Source organism: Lissotriton vulgaris, chromosome 10 (genome assembly GCF_964263255.1).
Source record: "Lissotriton vulgaris chromosome 10, aLisVul1.2, whole genome shotgun sequence".
NCBI lineage: Eukaryota > Metazoa > Chordata > Amphibia > Caudata > Salamandridae > Lissotriton > Lissotriton vulgaris.
Window position 1 is genome coordinate 87,170,215 of NC_141698.1, and position 21,488 is coordinate 87,191,702.

General features: G+C 42.2%; 1 protein-coding gene across 1 annotated transcript in view; it reads right to left on the reverse strand.

Moving 5' to 3' along the window:
• Nucleotides 1-21,488, reverse strand: part of PRKAR1B (protein kinase cAMP-dependent type I regulatory subunit beta) — a 516,439-nt gene that overhangs the window by 259,202 nt on the left and 235,749 nt on the right. The window contains exon 5 of the mRNA XM_086940549.1: nucleotides 13,433-13,494. Within this exon, the coding sequence (XP_086796675.1) occupies nucleotides 13,433-13,494 (62 nt within the window). The remainder of the gene's footprint in view (nucleotides 1-13,432; nucleotides 13,495-21,488) is intronic.

Genomic DNA, 21,488 nt, shown 5'->3' on the forward strand with positions numbered 1-21,488 from the left:
AATGAAGACAGATAATGCAAAACTTCAGTTCGAATATTAGACCTGACCTCAGCTGACAATTGCAGATCTGACAGGTCAGCAGTCTTCCTGATGACAGTATGATAAGGAGCCACGTCCTGAGGAGGCATTGCCTTTGGGGAAGAGAGCTCACACTCCGGGGAAGTGTCCAAGCCACTGGCCTCCTGAAGACCTTTGAAGTCATCCACAGACTTGAGGATTTCCCCCTCTTCAGCTTCTTCCTGTTGTCCCTCGTACTCCTCTTCTTCCAGCAGCCTCTGAACCTCCCAACTGGAGCGCATCTTTGGGATCAGAGTAGACGGCGCATGGAGCGGCGCCGGTGACATCAGCGCCGAAGGACGAACCTCAATAGTGGTCAGCGGCGCTGCTCTAAGCCGGCAAGGCATTGGCCCAAAACCAGACGGTGCTGGAGCCTGCAGAATCGGTGTCGGGAATCTCGGCCCTGGGAGATGCCATGATGGTGTCATGGGCATTAAGGGCACAAATGGTGCCTGGGCATATTGCTGGGGGTTCCCCAAGTTGTATGCAAGCGGTCCCACTGGGCCTGCTGGCGCGCCGGATGGGTGAACTGCCTTGGCAAACATGCCAAACATCACATTGAGAATATGCGATGGATCCGCACCCGGACCCGGAAAAGGTGGGTAAGGATCTGTAGCTGTCTGGTCTGGATCCAACGAAGCCGAGAGGTGGTGTTGTGAACGTATCTAGGACCCTAATTAAATATTCCCGATTTATGCCCTTATGTGGTTATAATAAATCATATCCTTATAAAGGCATAAGAATCATATCCATATTTAGTAATAGCCAATGCAGTCCAAATACGGCAAGGCTACTTCCCTAAGACTCCTAGAAAGTACAACGCGTTCTTTAAACAAACCAAACCTCCAGCAGCCCGGGAATTCCCCCTGCTTTTGTTTTGATTTGTCCTAGAACTCCTGAGAGTCCTGAAAGAACTGCCAGTTCTTAGTGACAGTTCTTAGTGACGTCTTATGTCCAACCTTACGTCAAACACGGCACCTTCCAGGTATAAATATACCAGCATTTGCCTTAAGCAACGCACAGTGGTTTGGAGCAGAGCGGCTATCTACTTACCCAAAGCCCAGCTGATGCGAGTGCCGAAGGAAGCCGACCCTCCCATTTGACACACTGAGAGAGACGCTGTCTTTTCTCCTGCCGAGAAATCCAGCTCCAGTGTTTCCAGTCACCCTTGCGGGTTGCTGGGAGATCGAGTCCTGAGAAAGAGATACAAGACCTCCTTCATTCTAAAACCAAGGTACGGAGCTGATTAGATCCTTAGAGAATTCTTGATTCAGATTCTTGGCAAAACTAACTTAACTTAAACTGCAGCTCACTTACTCTTTCCCACGTACTAGGCTTAGGTTAGGTACACCGGGGTAGGCGTATTTTAGAAACACCAGTTGAGTACGTTTAATCAACTTTTATCATTGTATGTATTGTAAATATTTTATCCGTTTTAAGTATCATATGGCTCAGAAACCATATAAATGCTTTTACAGTATTATTTCATAATACTCCTTTTACTGTAAGCACTTTACTTTATGATAAGTATTGCAATTGTGGCAATTCATTTCTCTTGCATGAGAAAGAAGACTGCTCAATAAATAACTTTTATTAAAAACGCCCGTCTCTCTATTTCTCTGCACTCTGGTGAAACTAAGCATGCACGATTGACTGAGTGAAATAGCTATCTATTGTTTCCACATGACTCTGGAGATATACTCCTTATTCTGGAGGGAGCAAAGTTGTCATGTTTATGCGGTTGTCAGAAACTAATCCCTTCTTGTCTAATCAGGAAAGTTAACTCCTTCCTGTTCATTTGAGAAAGTTTCTAGTGACCTCTGAGCTAGCTGGCATACCTAATTAAGTCTAACATATTCAGTAGAGACCTAGTCGACCTCAGTCCTACGTCTAAAGTGCAGTTTATGTTACTCCAATGCGCAGAGCCTATTGGGAATATAGGAACTACACTACATGGCGCCCAACGTTTGGTAAGGCGATAATCTAACGCAAGATACTAGAGTAACTCAGTCGTGCTTTTCCCACAGACCCCTTTTCCCGTAAAAACTCCAATAGACGTCTGGAGTGGGTAAAAGGTTAATATCCGCCAGAACTTAGTAGGAAGAGATTCCTATGTATTAGTTTTTGGTTTAGTCAACGTTGAAGGATACAGTGTTCCAAAATATTGTGCACCTAATCTTTGTTTCCTTGAAACTTGCTCTGCAAACTTTCATTAAACAATGTCAACTAACGGCGACAACAACGAAACCGGTGGAGCTGCAGTAGATGCGAATCAACCGGGTTCAGACGTTACAGGGTTTAATGAAAATGACCCGGATGCTATAATCATCCCGGTAAATGTAAGAAAAACTATAACTATAAAACGTATAGAAAATGGAGTATCATCAAGAGGTGGTACAGTCATATTTGTGGTAGAGGCCCATGAATATCGGCAGACAGAGGTATTCTATTCCTGGATACATTTTCCAGCAGCACACGCTGTAACACGCGAGTTCCACTACTACAAAATAGAGGAATCTCCAGAGGAATACGCCCCTTTGGAGGACGTTGAAATTCCACTAACATACCAAGAGCTCCTGCTCTGGTTTAATGGTGCCCTAAAACATCAAAATCACATTACCAGGCTCGGTCCACTAGGTAGACCAGGAACCACATGGCCGGTTCTAGCCAGCTATACACCACATCCCGACATTGAAAAAGTGTCAAGTGAAGAACTCTTAGTTAAAATAAAAGAATTAACAAAAGCATATAGAGATTTAGTTCAATTAACAATTGACGGTACAACCTACCGACTAAAAACACTAACTGAAAATCCTGAAAAGACTTTCATTAAAAATAATCTAAATTCTCAAAAGAAAAAGTGGGAGGGTAATAAACAAACCTCTCCCAGAGAAAAACATTTCAGTCCAGAGAAAGGTCTCCCCAATGAAGAAATAGATCTCCAGAAGGGGGGGGGGGCAAGTCTCCACAACGGGAGCCCTCTGAAAAAAGATACAACCTTAGAAATAGGGACAATTTGAGAAAACCTGACAGATATCCAGATATTGATACACGTCCCTCTCGATCTTTTCAGCCTTTCTCACAGAAATCGGAAAGAAGAGGACGGTCAGAACATAAAGAAGAGCACGTCAAGTCCAAAAACAATGAACCTGCTCATCAAAGTAAAAAATTACAATTTCCCAGAAAGAAGGTAGCCAGTATTAAAGTAAAACATGCCGAGAATTCTGAGGACGCAACTGAAAACGGAGAGTGGGGCCAGACAATGCTAGACAGCGCAGCAGAAGTGACCATAGCTCGCTCGATCCTGATGAATCTTCTGGAAACAGTTGACACAAATGAATACATTCAGGTGGAAACTGCAGACACCCGAGTTAGCGTGCCCCATAAACTATATTAAATAATATTACGTATAGAGGGAGATAAAACTAGGAAAATAAGAGGTCTCTTTTGGGAGAATTTATCTAAGGGCTATGATATCCTTGTAGCAGAGAAAGACTGGCCACCAGAGTTTGTCAGGGAGTGCCCACATGGCGAAGAAATGATTATGCCTGCCTTTTCAAATCACATTCCAATTCCTAAAAAATACACATTTGCTAGAAAATGGGCAGTGGCTCAAGCCCCTGCATTATATAAAAAACATGTAGGATGGGATGAGGATTCTCCTCACCATAAAATCCAGTTAAAAAATCAACCTACTGCACAGAGGCAGTATCCTGTTAAGCAAGAAGCTAAAAAACAAGTCAGAGAAATGTTGGATCAACTGGAATATCAGGGGGTGATTGAAACATGCACCACACAAATGAACAATCCTTTATTTCCGGTCTCCAAGCCAGACGATTCATATTGTCTAGTTTTGGACTACAGACACCTAAACTCTTGTTGCAAAACATTTGCAGTACAAAACTCACACAGAGCAGCACTAATGAATAATATCGTTCGCAAAAATATAAAACGACATTAGATATTTCAAATGGTTTCTTCTGTCAAAACATAGCACCTGAAAGCAGATATTTGACCGCTTTCTCCAGCATGGGGACCCAAAAACAATGTTGTCGTCTCCCACAGGGATTCAAGAACAGCCCAGGATTATTTTCAGCCAGGGTAACAGAGTTACTACAAATATATGATGATGAGGCATTATCTTATGTCAATGACATCTATCTTACAGACGATGCCCTGGAGACTCACTTGAAAAGAGTGAACACCATCATACTTGGGTCCGCATCTGAAGGGTACAAATTTAACTTTAAAAAATCACGAATTGCCCATCTAACTGTCCTATTTTTAGGATATGAATTATCAAGTGAAGGCAAAAGCCTAGCAGACAAGTGTGCAGTACTCCAAGCTCCAAAAACGCTGAAAAACTTACAATCAATTCTAGGTTTCCTGAATTTCGGAAGAACATACATTCTAAATTATGCAGAGAGGGTTAAACCTCTCTACGAACTAATAAAACCTGATTTCAAACCAATTAATTGGACTCAAAAACACACAGAAATTTTAAGATCATTACAGACAGACATGTTAACTAAATCAAAACTGCAAACATGCGCAAACGAACGCAACCTTGTAATCCGAGTCATCCCAAGAAGATGGGGATACACATACTTGACCTCTAATGAGGGAGAAACGGTACCAATAGCTTACAAATCACACTTGTACGCACAAGCTGAAATGAAATTCAGTTCTACTGAAAAAATTCGGACTGCGGTTCAAACTGCTGTAGCAAAAGAAAGAGCCCTAGCCCAGGGGAAGAGGATATCTGTACTAACAGCAGGATCAGCACTTGAGGCAGTAAGAAGACCAGGCATTCTAAATGCTAAAGCTCTAGATCCAAAAGAAATACAATGGGAAAATTCTCTTGCTACAGAAGACGTGAAACACGCTTTTGATCCGAAAATGAAAAAACTAGAAGATCTGGAATACGAACATGAATGCCCTCTGTCAATCAAAATTCTGCCTCTCGAACAGTAAACCTGTGTAATCTACACGGCCAGATTTGCACAACACTACATTGTGGAAAAACAAATTTACAATGCTGCGTGCACGATTGTTAAAGGTCGCTGGCGCTTAGGTAAATTCAGACCAATGGTCACTAAAACTGAATCACTCAGAAACTGTACAGCTCAGCGAGCTGAAATAAGATCTCTAAAGATGGCGCTTGAAAATGCAGATCGCGAATTCCCCACACTAATAGTGTGCGATTTGCATTACTGCGTCCGGTCTTACCATAATTCCATGCAGACCTGGATAAAAAACGGTTACAAAGATGAGACAGGTGCCACAATAAAGCATAAAAAACTATGAGAACAAATAGTTCTTTTGCAGAAAGAACTACGAAAGACTCACGTGATACATATGCAGAGTCTTCAACGTGATGGCGTTCACGTTGCGGGGAATTCATTGGCTAACAGAGCTACAGCGGCAGCAGGTCAACCGGCTTCCGTAGCTACAAAAAAGCGTACGAAAAAACAAATAGACGGTGAAACGCTACTAGCAGTGAAAGCCTCGATGGAAGGCAATTATGCGGCGTTACCTCTAAACTATCCACTCGGAAATACATACATAATTGATGCGAACTCCGTGCCGTTTGCTCAAATCCCTGGAGTGGGGGATAGAGTAATTCCAAACACGAACCGGAGAGTCTTCTTGATTGAAGAAGCACACATGGGATTGGGTCTGAGGCACCAAGAGATCCTGAAATCTCTAATAGAATTACAATCAAAATACTGGTGGCCGGGGATGAGCGTGCAAATTTATAACTTTGCAATGAATTGTCAGGACAGCAACAGAGATCGCAGTTGTGAACCGGACCAGACACCTGCCCAGACACCTCTATTAGACATCATCAGGCTATCTATACGGAGACATCCAGGCGGAAAAATGCGATCCCATAATTATTAAGACGAGATTCATTTGGATGTGGCCCCAGCGCTCGGCTGACGCCAGAACTGTTATAAAAGATTTGCAAGTCTTTATCGGCACATACGCAATTGGCATGCTACATTCTGACCAGGGTCCTGCGTTTAGCTCTCGGGCTTACAAGGAGGCCATGGCCAGCATGGGAATTGCATTGCGGTATTCTAGTCCATTCCATCCCGAGGGAAATGCGGTAGTGGAGAGAAAAAAACGTGACATAAAGCAATCTATAACAGCGAGGGTATTAGGTTCCGGTGACTGGTGGGTCAAACATCTAATAAGTGTCCAACGTAGTCTTAATAACATGCCAAGAAATTCTCTAGGAGGTATCAGGCCATACGAACTTTTGTTTGGTACTAGAATGATCATCCAGGATCTGGATTGTCAGACTTCAGTGGTGAAACAAAAAACCTTTGATATCAAAGATCGTTTGGCTGTTTTACAGGACTTGAATGAAACAAGAAAAAGTCTAAGTAACGAAAAGCTAAAGCCAACCACCACTGAAGAAAAACCACCTGTCCCAGCAAGACCTGTCTGGATTCCAAAGATTGGGGATCTGGTCAGAGAAAAGATCGCGGTTAAGAAGGAATTTGGGCCTTCTTACAGAAAAGCAGTACCTGTCTTAGCTGTCAGCGGAACAAGATCAGTAGTACTACCGCCCCTTGCTGGTAAAAAGGAGAACAGAGTTGTATCAATCGACCTGGTGAAACCACAACCATGGGGCCAATAATAAGTAGCAGGCCCAGTGGACTCCCAAGAAATAGCAGAAGACCAAATCTTGCTACAATCCAAGAGGTTCAAACTGAGAGACTAATCACATTTGATAAACCTGCAGTGAATAAAAAAGGACTATGCAACAAAGCCATGGAACTTGTGCCTCTTGAAACCCAAATTGCAACAGTTCGTCAATAAACACCTGTCTACAACGATGTAGCCTCTGACTATACAAATGTAACAAAAGAAAATCTAAAGATCAATGAAAATCCGTAAGCAATTCCACCAATTGACAGAACTGCATCTGGCTACTTTATCAACTTTAATGACTTTTCCGATGATCCAAGTGAACATGGAGACAAGCCAGCAACAAAAACTTTCAAAGAAAAAATTACAGAGCTCTTTCATCAACTGAGAAAAACATATCTAATTTCACCATGGATTAAATTATGGATTATGTTAGGTGTACTTTTCCTCCTTCTGTGGCTCATCTTGGTTTTAAGTTTGGGTAGAGTTATTGATGGAAAATATAGTACAATGGACACAGCAAGTCAGAACATCAACTTGGTCCTGAAACCACACAGATCTTCTCACATCGAAAAAAGAGAACTATCATCAGTGAACATCACAGCCATCCCTATACCTGGTGGTATAGCATGGGACAAAAATGACTATGAAATCTATGGCCCGGTTGAGCTCTTGAAATATCCACACCAATTCAAGATCTCCTTAAGTGACTTTGTATCACCTAGTACTTTCTCTGATGATTGGGACTTTGAAAATATTAATAACATGATGTCAGATTCAGAAATGTCAGCAAAATTTACAGAACATGATTATTTACAGGGTTCTTCGAATTATGAGTAAATGTATTGCTTCAATCACTTTGGGCATCATTATCTGATAAATCTGCTAATCCTAGAAAGGTTTTCAGTTATAATCAGTGGGAACATTGTCCAACTCCGCCAAAAGGCAGTTCAAAAACATTTTATGAAAAATTCCCATACTTCTCAGGGTTTGATATCACAAATCCAGAAACGTTTTATTTCAAAATGTTAAATAAGACAGGAATGAAAAACATGTTGACAAATACTAAACTGATTTATTCGGAAAAAATTTATGAAAAAATGTCTACATTTGGTTTTGAATTTTGGAAAAATAACATTGAGACAAAAACCATCTGGGGTACAAAAGATTGGCAGGTACAAGGTTTAGAATCATTATTTAGAGCCTGCATGATCCCAGAACAAATAATGTTCCTGAATGACACCATTCAACAAACAACCTGTCTTGGTGTAGCCAAGATAAAAGATTTAAACAACCCATCTATACCAAAGCCTATGCCTGATAGAAACACCACTACAGATGAGGGGTTTGACATGTCCTATATTTTAAAACAAAACAGAACAATTCCTGATTGGAACAAATGGTTGATCTGGCCCACAGACACTAATAACTGTCAAGATAGATTCCTGAACAATATACAGGGGTTCAAACAGAACAGGCCAGACCCGAGATATTCCCAGAGACAACATCCAGGGATAATTACAACATACAGTGTAAGAAAACTATGCCTCGATTGGCTACAGAGATCCACACTTCCCGAAATTAAGCAACACTTAACTTTACTTAAAGAAGGTGCTGACTTCCGAGATTTCATAATGGGACCTCGCAAACAGCGTCAAAAACGTTTCATATACGCCGGTATATACGCAGCTTACAATGAAGCTTGGAAAGTAACACAAATTGAAACTGCAGAAAAAATACGAGAAATTGATCGTATTAATTTGGAAAAATCACTTTCTGTGGTGGACAATGGGTTAACGACTCTGTCCTCCAGAATGTATTCACTGGACAGCATTGTATCATCTGCTATTGATATAATAGAACAGGATATGCTAATGTTACAACATGGTCAATCCCAATTGCGTTCTATTGTACAGATAGGCTGGACGTTACAAAACCTCCGTTCAGGCTACGTGCCATGGCGTCTAATCAACACAACGTCATTATTTTCTATCTTTAACCTTACTGATAGACAAATTCCGTTGGCACAAAAAGGAGCAGACTATACGGTGCTGAGCATTGAAAAATTAGAAAGATTACCATTGACAATGTCAGAAAGACCTGTCATTGAATGGATAATACATGGCACCATTACAATCCAGATAACAACTTTTCAGTTTCAATACTGCCAAAAGTATATACCAGCAGGCCTGTATGAAAGGTTGGGTAAAGAATACATCAAGTCAACCTGGAATTTCCCTTATACAAATAGATGTAATAGTGAAGGGGAAAAAGAGTTATTTCTTAGTGGTATTGTAAAAAATCACTAAGAGGTACACTTCTGTGTCAAGGAATTAACTTGCATGGAGCCTGCAAAGGTTCATCAAACAACCTTTCATGTTATCTGCACGGCCCCCCTGCTACACAGATAGAGCCCTTTTTCAGACAACTTTCCAACGGTAATGGCATGATGCCAGGAAAAGCCTATCTCGTGAGTGTTACTTCCAGGGTCATTTGTTGTATGCAAGTATTGTATCCAAACAACAATCCAGACATGGAGGCAGCAATATGGCCTTCTGTGAATATCTTTTCTATTCGAATTGATACTTTAAGCAGAATGAAGTCTATTCTTTTACAGACAACTGTGCCTTTAACCTCGTCCAAAGAGACGTATGACCTGCAAGTTGCAAAAACAGCCGCAGAGATACATACCCTATTATCGACAAATTGCCCAGTGCGTTTCGTAGAAATGTTAAGCCAAATCTTAAACATGTCAGATACCAGTGGCATTGCACATGTATTTAAGACACTTTTTTCGGGACTGTTAGCACCCTTTGAAACATTTCTGGGCATCTTCCCGAATTTTGTGCATTCTTTTTTCGGTGGCCTGCCTCTTATTTTGGGACTCGTAGCAGGAATTTTATTTTTGTTCCTTCTGCTCCGATATGGCAAGCCAAGTCACAGACAAAACTCAGGCTACGATGGAAGAAACGATCCTAGCAATACGATATCGAGAACATATCACTAAAATCCTCGGATTGGCCCGGCTAAGATCTGAATACTACCTGGTTTCTTTCATTCAGACGAATCTGGCAAGATTGCATCTTACCTGTGCTTCGATGTCTGCTATGCGGAGAAGAATGCGTGTTGGACGTCTGTCTTACAATACCATCAGCAGTACCAATGGATATCGATGCTTTGCTTTGTCCGGTAACGACTCATGCATTGTGTTGTCCCAGGGGGGTACCTTTTCTAATGACGGCATTCGTTGAGACTTCACCATTACGATTAGGTGGCGGTGAAGTACGAGATGAAAGCGGCACCACCCAGGTACAACCTTCCATGACCATTGCTGATCTAAACACCGATGATGGCAATGCATCGCATGTATGCACTATTTCTGATTTTTCGGAGTTGGCCCAACTTTCAACCACTGTTGTAGACAAATTTTTTTCCCGGCCTATCTGAGGAAATGTTCTCTCCTAACAACGGGAATAATATTTGAAATCGCGAGCACACAGCGTTCCCTGAACTCTGAATTCGGCCTTCAGTTTTTATAAACAACACTACTGAAAACATTTGGAACTATTTTTTCAAATGAAAGCTAAATTATTTTTTTCCCAATTTCCAAAAATATTTACTTTTTTATGGCGCATGGTACTCTGCTTAAAGTAGAACTATTCTTAGAGAACAGAACTTCTATTTTTAGAGACTCTAGAGACAATATTTTGAATCAGCCTCTAGCACATGTACAATCTTGTATAAATATGTGATGAAATGGTCTTGACCTTTTTTCTGTATTAAGAGCCATTTCATGAATGTAATTTTCGTGATTCATTCAGTCAACATTCTAAATGAACAAAATGTTATCTGAATGATACCACTGCTTGAAAGCGTACAGTATAATACTCATTTTCGTGTATCTATACCATTTCAAATGCATTTGATGTATTTTGGGGTGGGCTGGAAAACACACGCATACTTATATGTTTATATATTGCTTAGTATTTAGTAATGATGGACATTATACGTGGAGTGGGTGTTGTGAACATATCTAGGACCCTAATTAAATATTCCCGATTTATGTCCTTATGTGGTTATAATAAATCTTATCCTTATAAAGGCATAAGAATCATATCTATATTTAGTCATAGCCAATGCAGTCCAAATATGGCAAGGCTACTTCCCTAAGACTCCTAGAAAGTACAACGCGTTCTTTAAACAAACCAAACCTCCAGCAGCCCGGGAATTCCCCCTGCTTTTGTTTTGATTTGTCCTATAACTCCTGAGAGTCCTGAAAGAACTGCCAGTTCTTAGTGACAGTTCTTAGTGACGTCTTATGTCCAACCTTACGTTAAACACTGCACCTTCCAGGTATAAATATACCAGCATTTGCCTTAAGCAACGCACAGTGGTTTGGAGCAGAGCGGCTATCTACTTACCCAAAGCCCAGCTGATGCGAGTGCCGAAGGAAGCCGACCCTCCCATTTGACGCACTGAGAGAGACGCTGTCTTTTCTCCTGCCGAGAAATCCAGCTCCAGTGTTTCTAGTCACCCTTGCGGGTTGCTGGGAGATCGAGTCCTGAGAAAGAGATACAAGACCTCCTTCATTCTAAAACTAAGGTACGGAGCTGATTAGACCCTTAGAGAATTATTGATTCAGATTCTTGGCAAAACTAACTTAACTTAAACTGCAGCTCACTTACTCCTTACCACGTACTAGGCTTAGGTTAGGTACACCGGGTTAGGCGTATTTTATAAGCACCAGTTGAGTACGTTTAGTCAACTTTTATCATTGTATGTATTGTATATATTTTATCCGTTTTAAGTATCATTTGGCTTAGAAACCATATAAATGCTTTTACAGTATTATTTCATAATACTCGTTTTACTGTACGCACTTTACTTTATGATAAGTATTGCAATTGTGGCAATCCATTTCTCTTGCATGAGAAAGAAGACTGCTCAATAAATAACAACTTTTATTGAAAACGCCCGTCTCTCTATTTCTCTGCACTCTGGTGAAACTAAGCATGCACGATTGACTGAGTGAAATACCTATCTATTTTTTTCACACATCTCTGGAGATATACTCCTTATTCTGGAGGGAGTAAAGTTGTCATGTGTATGCGGTTGTCAGAAACTAATCCCTTCTTGTCTAATCATGAAAGTTAACTCCTTCCTGTTCATTTGAGAAAGTTTCTAGTGACCTCTGAGCTAGCTGGCATACCTAATTAAGTCTAACATATTCAGTAGAGACCTAGTCGACCTCAGGCCCTACGTCTAAACTGCCGTTTATGTTATTCCAATGCGCAGAGCCTATTGGGAATATAGGAACTACACTATAGTGGGTTGAGGCTGCGGCGCCGCTGAGACTGAGGCCAGGGCAGGCGAAGCAGGAGGAGATGGACCAGAGAAGGAGAGTGCGAAGGCGAGATTTCATCTTTACAATGAACCACAGAACCCGACCTCGAAGACTTACCTTTTGAGGACCGACCCCCGACCCATTGTTGACGGGTTTTTTTGTGCTTCTTTGACGACCTCGAGGTGTGCAGGGTCGTCGACTTGGATCTTTTGCGGCCTCCTTTCTCCTTTCTCGCCCAGTCCATGAATAGCTTCACCTCTTGCTCCTTGAGTGCCTTCGGATTCAACCTCCGGCAAGACGAACATCCTTCAACGTCGTGATCTGATGACAAGCCCCAAAGACAATCTTCGCGGGGGTCCGTGAGGGACATATGACCCCCACATTCCCTACAAGGCTTGAACCTTGACTTCTTTTCTGTAGCCAATGCACTGCTACTCCACAGATAGAAACTGAAACAAAGTAATATTCCTAAAGAAATAGAGAGCCCCAGAAAAATTGTTACGCGTCTATGGCGTGGAAAAAAGAGAACTGACGTCAGCACACCGACTAGGTCTTCTTACGGCTCCAGTGATGTCATACAGAGTCGCAAGCGGTTTTGTGCTATTGTGACGTCCTCGTCGATGTGGGAGAGCTATGAAGAAAGTTTCAGTGTAATGCTGGCACAGGGGTAATTCAAATGTGAGGAATCAAAAGGTGATGAATCCCCAGACAGATGTTTCCATCAGAAAATTCCTCTCCTCCTGCAAACTTGTTGAGAACTATCTGGCTTCAGCACTTTCCTTAGAGCACTTTGATGCCACCAACATTACTGGTATCATAAACAATTGATAAGTTGATCTAACATTACAATTTGATTTTGCCCAAGATTTTATCGCAATAGATCCTTGGGTCAAGATGCATAGTAATCCATTTGACCTAAAAGCAAGTGGGGCAGGTGATGAAATACGAGGAACAAACCAGGAATAATCAGAGGGATCAGGAGCAGAATTGCAGATTCCCCTAGTAATTCCTCACTTCTTAGTGGACTTTCACTGTCTCTGCCATGACTACACCCCTCCTCACACACCCTTAGCAATTACCAATACACTTGATATTGTTATTCTGGCAGCAAGCTGGCCACATTGTAAAATGAAATCTACAGCTCCTACTAAACATTTAGTTGGTGAAATTTTGGGTTTATAACAAACAGATAATAGCAAAACCACTAACTATGTTAAGAAACTAATATTTAAATAGATTACATGCCTTAGGTTCCATACTCCAAACACTTCATAAAATATAAACAGGGCTGCATCTGGGCCCTTAAAAAAATAATTAATATAACAAATGGGATACTATTTCTATTATTTAAATAACCTTTTAAAAAGTTACCTTGTTGTATGACAGTTTCTCCAGCAATATGTGTAACAGGAAACATAGCATCAAATATGTCACTGTAAATAAAATAAACATAGTATGATAAATTATTGCCCACAATTGCATGCTGTGACACTCTCCACATAGATTTAAGTTAAACTCTTAAATTGTGAAAACTATTATGCAAAAACCCTTCATCACATTACTGTACTCTCAAAAGATAACTAAAAGGGATACATGATCTTATTTAAATGAAAAATCACAATTGTGTTATATATCCCATCCTCAGTGAGAGTGCATGGTATCAAGGTCAGCAAACAAGTCGACAGAATAAATAAACAGACCTGGAAACCAGCTGGTGGTGATAAAGTGTTAGAACAGATGGTTCTTTGGTGCATACACTGGGATGCCTTGATTAAATGACTGACTGATCATTTGTAAGTGTGTGATTACCTGCAATGGGGTGTCGTGGTGCTAGGAGAACCTGCATAGAAACATTGTCTATAGACTGAATACAGAGTTTTACGCTTCTTCTGGAAGTCCAAAAAAGAGGGGGGAAGAGCATTCCAAACTTTGGCAGAATGGACCACAAAGGAACTGCCACCACCCTTCACCTATTTAAATCTTGGAATCTGTACGGAGAAAAGATGAATGGAGGTTGGAGAAATATACCTGTGTTTCCTTAAGGCCAGGATGGGGTGGGCTGCTGTGTTCTGGATAGCCTGAAGGCAAACTTCAGTGGTCAGGGCTGATACAGCAACCACTAGGACTACTGTCTTATGAAAAGAAAAGGGTAAACCCAGAAGTAATGTTTGGAGCCTTCAAAAGAAAATAATCTGGCCATGTATTTGTGAAGGGAGACATCCGAGTCAAAGATCAATCCAAGATTCTGAGAAGTAAGAACCTAAGAAGGAGATGGCCCAGGTTGGCAGGACTGTTGAGCCCAGATTAAGTGTGGTCCGATGCTGAGGACATCTGTTTTTAGGGGAATTAAGGCTTAAAAAAATGGCAATTATCAATGCCACAGTGGTCAAGAGGCAGGCGCTAAATTGAGATTGAAGTGACAAAATGTCTCCATTTTGTATCAGGATCAGCTGTTCAAATAAGTTTTTATTGGATGTTTCAGTAGCAAATAAAATACAAGTAGTACAGACTTAAAGACATACATTGTTACAGAGGAGAAGTACAGTGAAATAGAGCGAAAGCGGTAAAACGTAATGAAACAGTAGGTTACACAATAGTAATGCATACATCATCATATATACCTCATTGGTCCTACAGACAACATTTGTCGGCCTATCCAGTAGATTATAGGTAGAGTGCAGGGATCTAACAGGGTAATTCCGCACTGTCGGGTTGGGGTGGTGTCAGAGCAGAACAAGAGCCTCGGGGGAGAGAATATCTAAAGGGGTTTATGGGTGGTGAAATAACTGTCAAGGGTAGACCACATCCTTCTCATAGGGGGGCGCCAAGGTGATTGTTGGAGAGCAATGTTATCCGCACCCCTTAGGCTAATTATGCAGTTGAGCCAGCAAGCAAAGGTAGCTTTGCTAGAGTCCTTCCAATTACTAAGGACAATTTTAATAACTGCAGTGAGCATGAGATCAAGTAGTGCCCTGTCAGTATCAGGATCAGCTGTGTGTCATCAGCTTATGAGGAAAAAATTCATTCAAAGGAGTGCATCCATGTAACAAGAGAGGATACATAGAGAATTAATACAGTGGGGCTGATGGAGGAGCCTGGGATACACTTCAAGTACTTGAAAATTGTATGTATACAGAGCGTATTACAACTTATACGGTATTGAAGTGCTTCTCAGCTAGAAGCACCCTACCCCGAAACCCAAGGTTAGAGGTAAATAGTAAATAGTTAGTGATAGCTTTAACCTTAGATTGGTAAGGGGAAGAGAAACAAGTTGGGTACAATATGTGAGAAAAAAAGAGAACCAATCTAATACACGGTTGCCCAACCCTGCTTCCACTAAAAGGGAAATCGAAGGAGGCTGGGAAACCATATTAAAGGTAACAGACAGATTCAAATCCCCCGCATGTGGAGTCTTGCATAAGGGAAGATTAGAATGCAGGAAGCCATCATTCCGATTAATTGCATGAACACTTGAGCCGGCAATGAGTGTTGAGGCTGAAATTGTGATATTAGTGTCTGTATGTTGCGTATTCTGACCGGGTTGGGGTATGCTAGAGCTTTGGAGATGTCTAGTGTATCGTCCTAGATAGATTTGTGGGTTGGATGGTTGAAGGTAGGACTTGGTGAAATTTATGGTGAATCCCAAGTTGTGAAGCAATTGAATTGTTTTTCGGGTGTGGTGAATGCAGCTGCTGTGTGACTTGGCTTTTATGAACCAGGTGTCCAGATATGGGAACACGTGAATGTGTTGTCTTCCTAAGTGGAGTGGTGTGGCTCACTGGTTAGAGGCGCCAGACCCGTAAGCAGAGAACGGCCCGGGACCAGGGTTCAATTCCCAACACGGCAGGGTCGTGGACCAGGGTCAAAACGGACTAGATAATTCTCACCTCGGTGCCTACTCTAACCAGGGAACACACTCGGCAACTCTGGGCATTAAGCTTGCCTCATCTCTACAACGGCCCCCCACAGACGCCGGGGATGCCTGGTTTCACCTTGGAGATACCCAGAAAGGGACCATCTCACAGGGAAAACCAGGACGGGTTCCCCAGCGGTCTTCAGCGCCAGAATACTCCATGAAGTCGCAGTGCGCTTTACAAGTACACCCACATTTACATTTAAGTGAGCCTTAACTACTGCGAGGCACATGGAGAAGACCCTGAGTGCTGAGGTCACCCCGAACAGGAGGAATTTGAACTGGTAGTGCTGACCGTCCACCAGGACCCTGAGATATTTTCTGTGAGATGGATGAATGGGAATATGGAAGTAGGCGTTCTTTAAATCCAGAGTGGAAAGAAAGTCGCCTTGTTGAAGCAATGGGAGCACCTGTTGGAGGGTGACCAAGTGGAAGGGATCTAACTGAATATAGAGGTTTAGTGGTCTGAGGTCCAGTATTGGCCCGAGAGAGACGTTTTTTTTGGAATTAGGGTATATAGAGAGTAAATACCTGTGGTCTGATAAGGCAAGGGGACTGGTTCTATTGCATGTTTTTGTAACAGGGAGAGAACCTCTTGTTTTAGAAGAGTTAGATGTTATGATGACATTGGACATTGTCTGGGAGTGATATTTGGGGGAGTGGAGGTGAGCTATAGGCAATAACCATATTGGATAATTTGTCTTACCCGCTTTTCTGTTGTGAAGGAGTTCCAGACAGGTAGGAACTGTGAGAGACACAGGAGTGGAATGGTCGGGGTAGTGAAGGGAAGTCACTGCTTGGTGTTAGGGGAATTGCAGGTGTTGTTATCTCTGGCTCTTCCCCTATTATTGTTCCCTCTGTATCCTCCCCGAAAATATCCTTTGGGGGCAGTAGATTGATTGGGGCTTTTGTAAGATGAGGAGGGATTTTCTGATGACATTGTTTTGGAGCCACCCCTGTAAAAGGAGCGGCGACAGGAACCCCTTTTGGAAGGTAGTTGCAAGGTCCCCATGGACTTCATAGTCTCTGTGTCCTTCTTCATTGTCTCCAATGAAGTATCGACTGCAGGTCCGAAAAGATGCTCTTGATCGAAGGGTTGATTGAGTATGGTGGTTTGAACTTCTTGCTTGAATCCAGAGATTCGAAGTCAAGCGTGCCTAAGCAGTAATATGCTGGTGTTAATGGCATGGGATGCTGTATCAGCCGCATCTAGGTCGCATTTTATGGCAGTGTTAGTTATCAGTTTGCCCTCTTGAATGAATTCATTGACCTTGTTTTTGTGTTCCTCTGGTAAGTACTGTATTCGTTTTTCCAGCTCGTCATAGTGAGCTCTGTCATAGCGCGCTAGGAGAGCTTGAGCATTCGCAATGCGCCAATGGTTAGCAGCCTGTGATGCAATTCTTTTCCCTGAAGTGTCCGGTAGCTTGGGAATTAGCCCTCTTATGTGTGTTAGACACAACAAGAGTCTAAGAGTACCTGGCCTTTGATATACACTGGGTCTGTGGGAGCTGCTTTATATTTTTGATCCACCCTTGGTGTAAGATTCTAGAAAAGAAAGGTTGAGCGGTGTGTCTTGTTTCGGCGCCAGAAGCTTGGCCATAGAGTCTTCCATAACGGGCTTAAGCTGTGAAGGTTTTGTAGGTGTTTTCGACTCTGAAATCTTTGATGAGGGAGTTTTCGGTTCCGAAATTTTCTTCGGCTCTGAAGCTTTCGGTTTGTCCTGTTTCGATCCCGAAGCTTTCGGTCTGTTCTGTTTTGGCTCCGAAGATTTGTCTTTTGGTGGCTTCAGTGTCGGGGTTTTCGGCATCGAAGGTGTCTTCGGTGCCGGCAATGAAGTGTGGGATACGGGCTCGGTTTTAGGTTTCGGTGCCGAAGGTGTATGTTTGGTGCAAGAATGAGGCCGACTCGTGCCCAAGTAACCTGAGCCCGAGGGTGAAGGGGTGACCGGAGCCTTAGGTTTGGGTTTGGTGGCGGGCTGGGTGGTGGTACTCACTGTTTGCTGAGCCGGGGTGATGGTCTGCTCGTCTTCCTCTGAGTCGTCTGCTTCGGAGACAGAGATATCCTATTCTGCAGGTTGGAGTTCTGGATGGACGTTCAAACCAACTCCGAAGATGTTTGGAATCGAGCTGCTGCCGCAGGATATTTCGTGTCGTCGAGCCCAACAATCACAGATGGCTTTCTTCGACCGGAACAATGTACAGACCTCACCGTGCCTTTCTCCGGGCTCAAGGGAGAGGCAGAGGTTACACACTTGGTCTAAGTCCACACCGGGGGCATTTTTTAAACGGAGTCCATTCCATCGATGGCCATCATGGTCGGCACGGGTAGGCCCAACGGTCCGCGTCAAAGCTCTTGGTAGAAGATTATTTGAAGTAGGAGGATGCACATCAAAAGAGGAACGCGATTGAGAACAATACCGTTGAGCGGTGAAGGACTGCACGTCGAAGGGGATTCGCAGACGATACCGACCCGGAGCGCAGCAAATCACATCCGAACACTATGGCGGAAAAAAACAATCTGGGGAGGGAGTCGATGCCCAAGCGCACTATCACCGTAAGGAAGAGTCATCTATCTCGTGACTACAAAGACTTCTTCGAACAAAAACAAACTGCAAACATCCTAACCCAACACCAGATGGCGATCTATGCATATATATGATCTACAGCTCATATGCCTCGAACATGTATTTTTCAAGTTGCAGTATTTGTGCGTACATATTATTTTTAAACCAGACACTAGCCAATAATGTTATTGTGCTTATGCATGCATTTTCATATAATATAGGAGCATTCTGGTAACATAATGACTAGCATGCATGTGTTCAATTTTGGAAACTGTTTTAGCCACGGTCAGAAACACAAGTGGCACTTAAAGTTCGTTGCATAAAATCCCAGCAGAAGTTAAGATTTTTGCACAAAGGAGAGTTGTGTAGAGCTTTGCAATCGTCACAATGTTAGAACTACTTCAAGAAATGCAGTGAGTTTGTGTGAAAAACATTTTTGCCCATTAATCTTCTCAGATGACTTGCTCCTTCGGCATCTTTGCTTTTGCACAATGCCTTAGCTCTCTTAATGGACCCAGATTCTTGAGTTGCTGGGCCCACCTGGCTTGGTTGGCCTCTAATGTCGTCTTCACAACAAAAGCCACAAAAAACTTATGCAGAGGAGGGGGATTTTGCACTCCCATAATATCTTGCAGGGATTCCTGGGCTCGGTGACCTTTTGGGGTTGTTAGGGGAAAAGACACTGAAGCACAGGTGCATCACTGACTTTTGAAAGTACCATCTTTCTTCACCACCCCAAACATGCAAGCAGTTTTTGAAACTCCATTCTAACGGCCCCCATATTTCTGGCATGCTGGCTGGTACTACTCATTTGAATGAAATAACCTTTTTTCATGGCAGATACATCACAAATCGTTTTTAACTCATCACTACTCGCTTCCTTAAGGTTATAGATGCAACACTGCTGCGTTTCAACCATCTCTACATATTTAATGTGTAACTTGGGTCAGCACTTTTCAAAGGACAGCTAATCAGTGTGGTGTCTAATTTGAAATAGCAAAGTCTGGAATGAGTTTAGACAATGATCTATCAATCAGCTGACTATAAAGCATCAGTGTGACTCAGATACTGACTACTTATAAAATGCAATTAGCTCGCTGTATAGGTTGTTTTGTTGCAGTTCACACAAAGCTGGCCCAAGGTTTTAAACTTCAACCACAAAGAAGGGCTGTGCTGCCATAAAATACTTTGCAGTGCTTTAAAATGATTAGATCAAGGTTTGATAGTAATTACAGCATAGTGCGGGCATCTAGGATTGCTCAATTCTGAACACTAACTTACCCCACATAATTCCACAACTAAAAATTCCAATTCAAACTGCATAATTCCACTACAAAAAACACAGCCACTCCTCTACAAACAAATAAACATAAATAACCAACAAAATCAAATACAAAACCAAAAACTAAAACTTTCACAAATGTGAGACCGATTGCATTGCAAACGCTTGTTAAAGATGGACACTATGGTGGCAGTATGCCTTGAGTCAGAAAGACCCGTCTTAACAGATGCATTGAAGAAATTATACAGCAAAGGTGGCCAAAACTCTGAAATTAATTTGTACAAGTCAATGGGAACCCCATCTGGCACAGGGGCCTTGTTAGATGGGGACTTAATAATTGCCTGTGCGAAATCTTCCAGGGTAAATTCTACTGATAATAGGGAAAACTACTTCGATCTCAGTGCTCTCAATATGACAGCCAGGGCCATATAATTAACTAAAAGGGTTAACCTAAGTTTCAGGGCTAATATAAGTGATAACAGAGCAATTAATTGCCCCCATAGAACTAATGCTGTTCACCACCGCCCAAAAAGCCAGGGATCTTTCTGCCTACAGGCCAGCACTTATTCTCCTAGGAGGTCAACTGAATCTCCTTATGCCTGTGACTTAGGGAAGCCTTACATACTGCTCTGAATTGATGGACCTAAAGGCTGCCCCTGTGCGTCTCCTTCAGGCCTTACGTAAATCTGCGAAGGCCTTTCTACAGGCTGGATCAAACTATTTTACATCGAGGTTGGCAGGGCTCAATGGCTTCATTAGTAGTTTACAAACAATGCTGCCCAGTTGGACACATTGTATGGCTAAAAACCATAGGTCTCCAGGGGGAGTAAGAGAGCTGAGCAGCATATTAAGGTAATTGGCACATAGCTCTGACATAAGGGCTATTAGGTCAGCATTTCTCCAGGCTAGGCACAGCCCTTGAGTCTGGACTACCAGGGAATCCATGGTTGCCCCTTTTACGCGTTTTGCCCCCTTGTTGATACATATTATGGATTATGGTCACTAAAGATACTTTCCACCATTCCACCCTTGGGAATCCAGCACAACAAATCACTGGATACAAAAATATCGATCACAGAGCCATGGGCCCCCTGACATAAGTGGCATCTGAGGGGTAAAAAGGGTCCAAAAGTTCACAGACATTAACAAGATCAAAAACGTTAATGAGGTAAAAAAGGGCTTTGGCTTTCTAGTCTATGGATGTGCTTACTAAATCAAAAATATTAGCGACATTGTCCTCCCATGTGGACCAAGTTTGGTACTGAAGTCACCAACAACAATGCACTTGGAGCCCAAAGCGCAAATGGGCAAATTTAGTATCGAGATCTGAAATAAAATCGGAAAGCATATTAATATTGAGACAGAGGATTAGACCCAAAACACCCATTATAAACATCTTTAAAAAACAATGCCATTGGATTAACTAATTAAAAAGGCTTTAAACAATTTCGCTATTCTGATGTAACGTGGATCCAATAGGTTACAGTTGTAAAAATATCTGAATCTGAGATAGAATCTTAAAGTAGTATTTACACAGACAATGTAAAGTCTAAGTTTTAATTTGTATTGGAAGTAAAACCAGTGATGGCACGAGAGGTATCTAACTGCTGACAAGTCCTACATTATTGATCTATGAGCTAACTAAAGAAAATGGGAAATAAATGAGTCT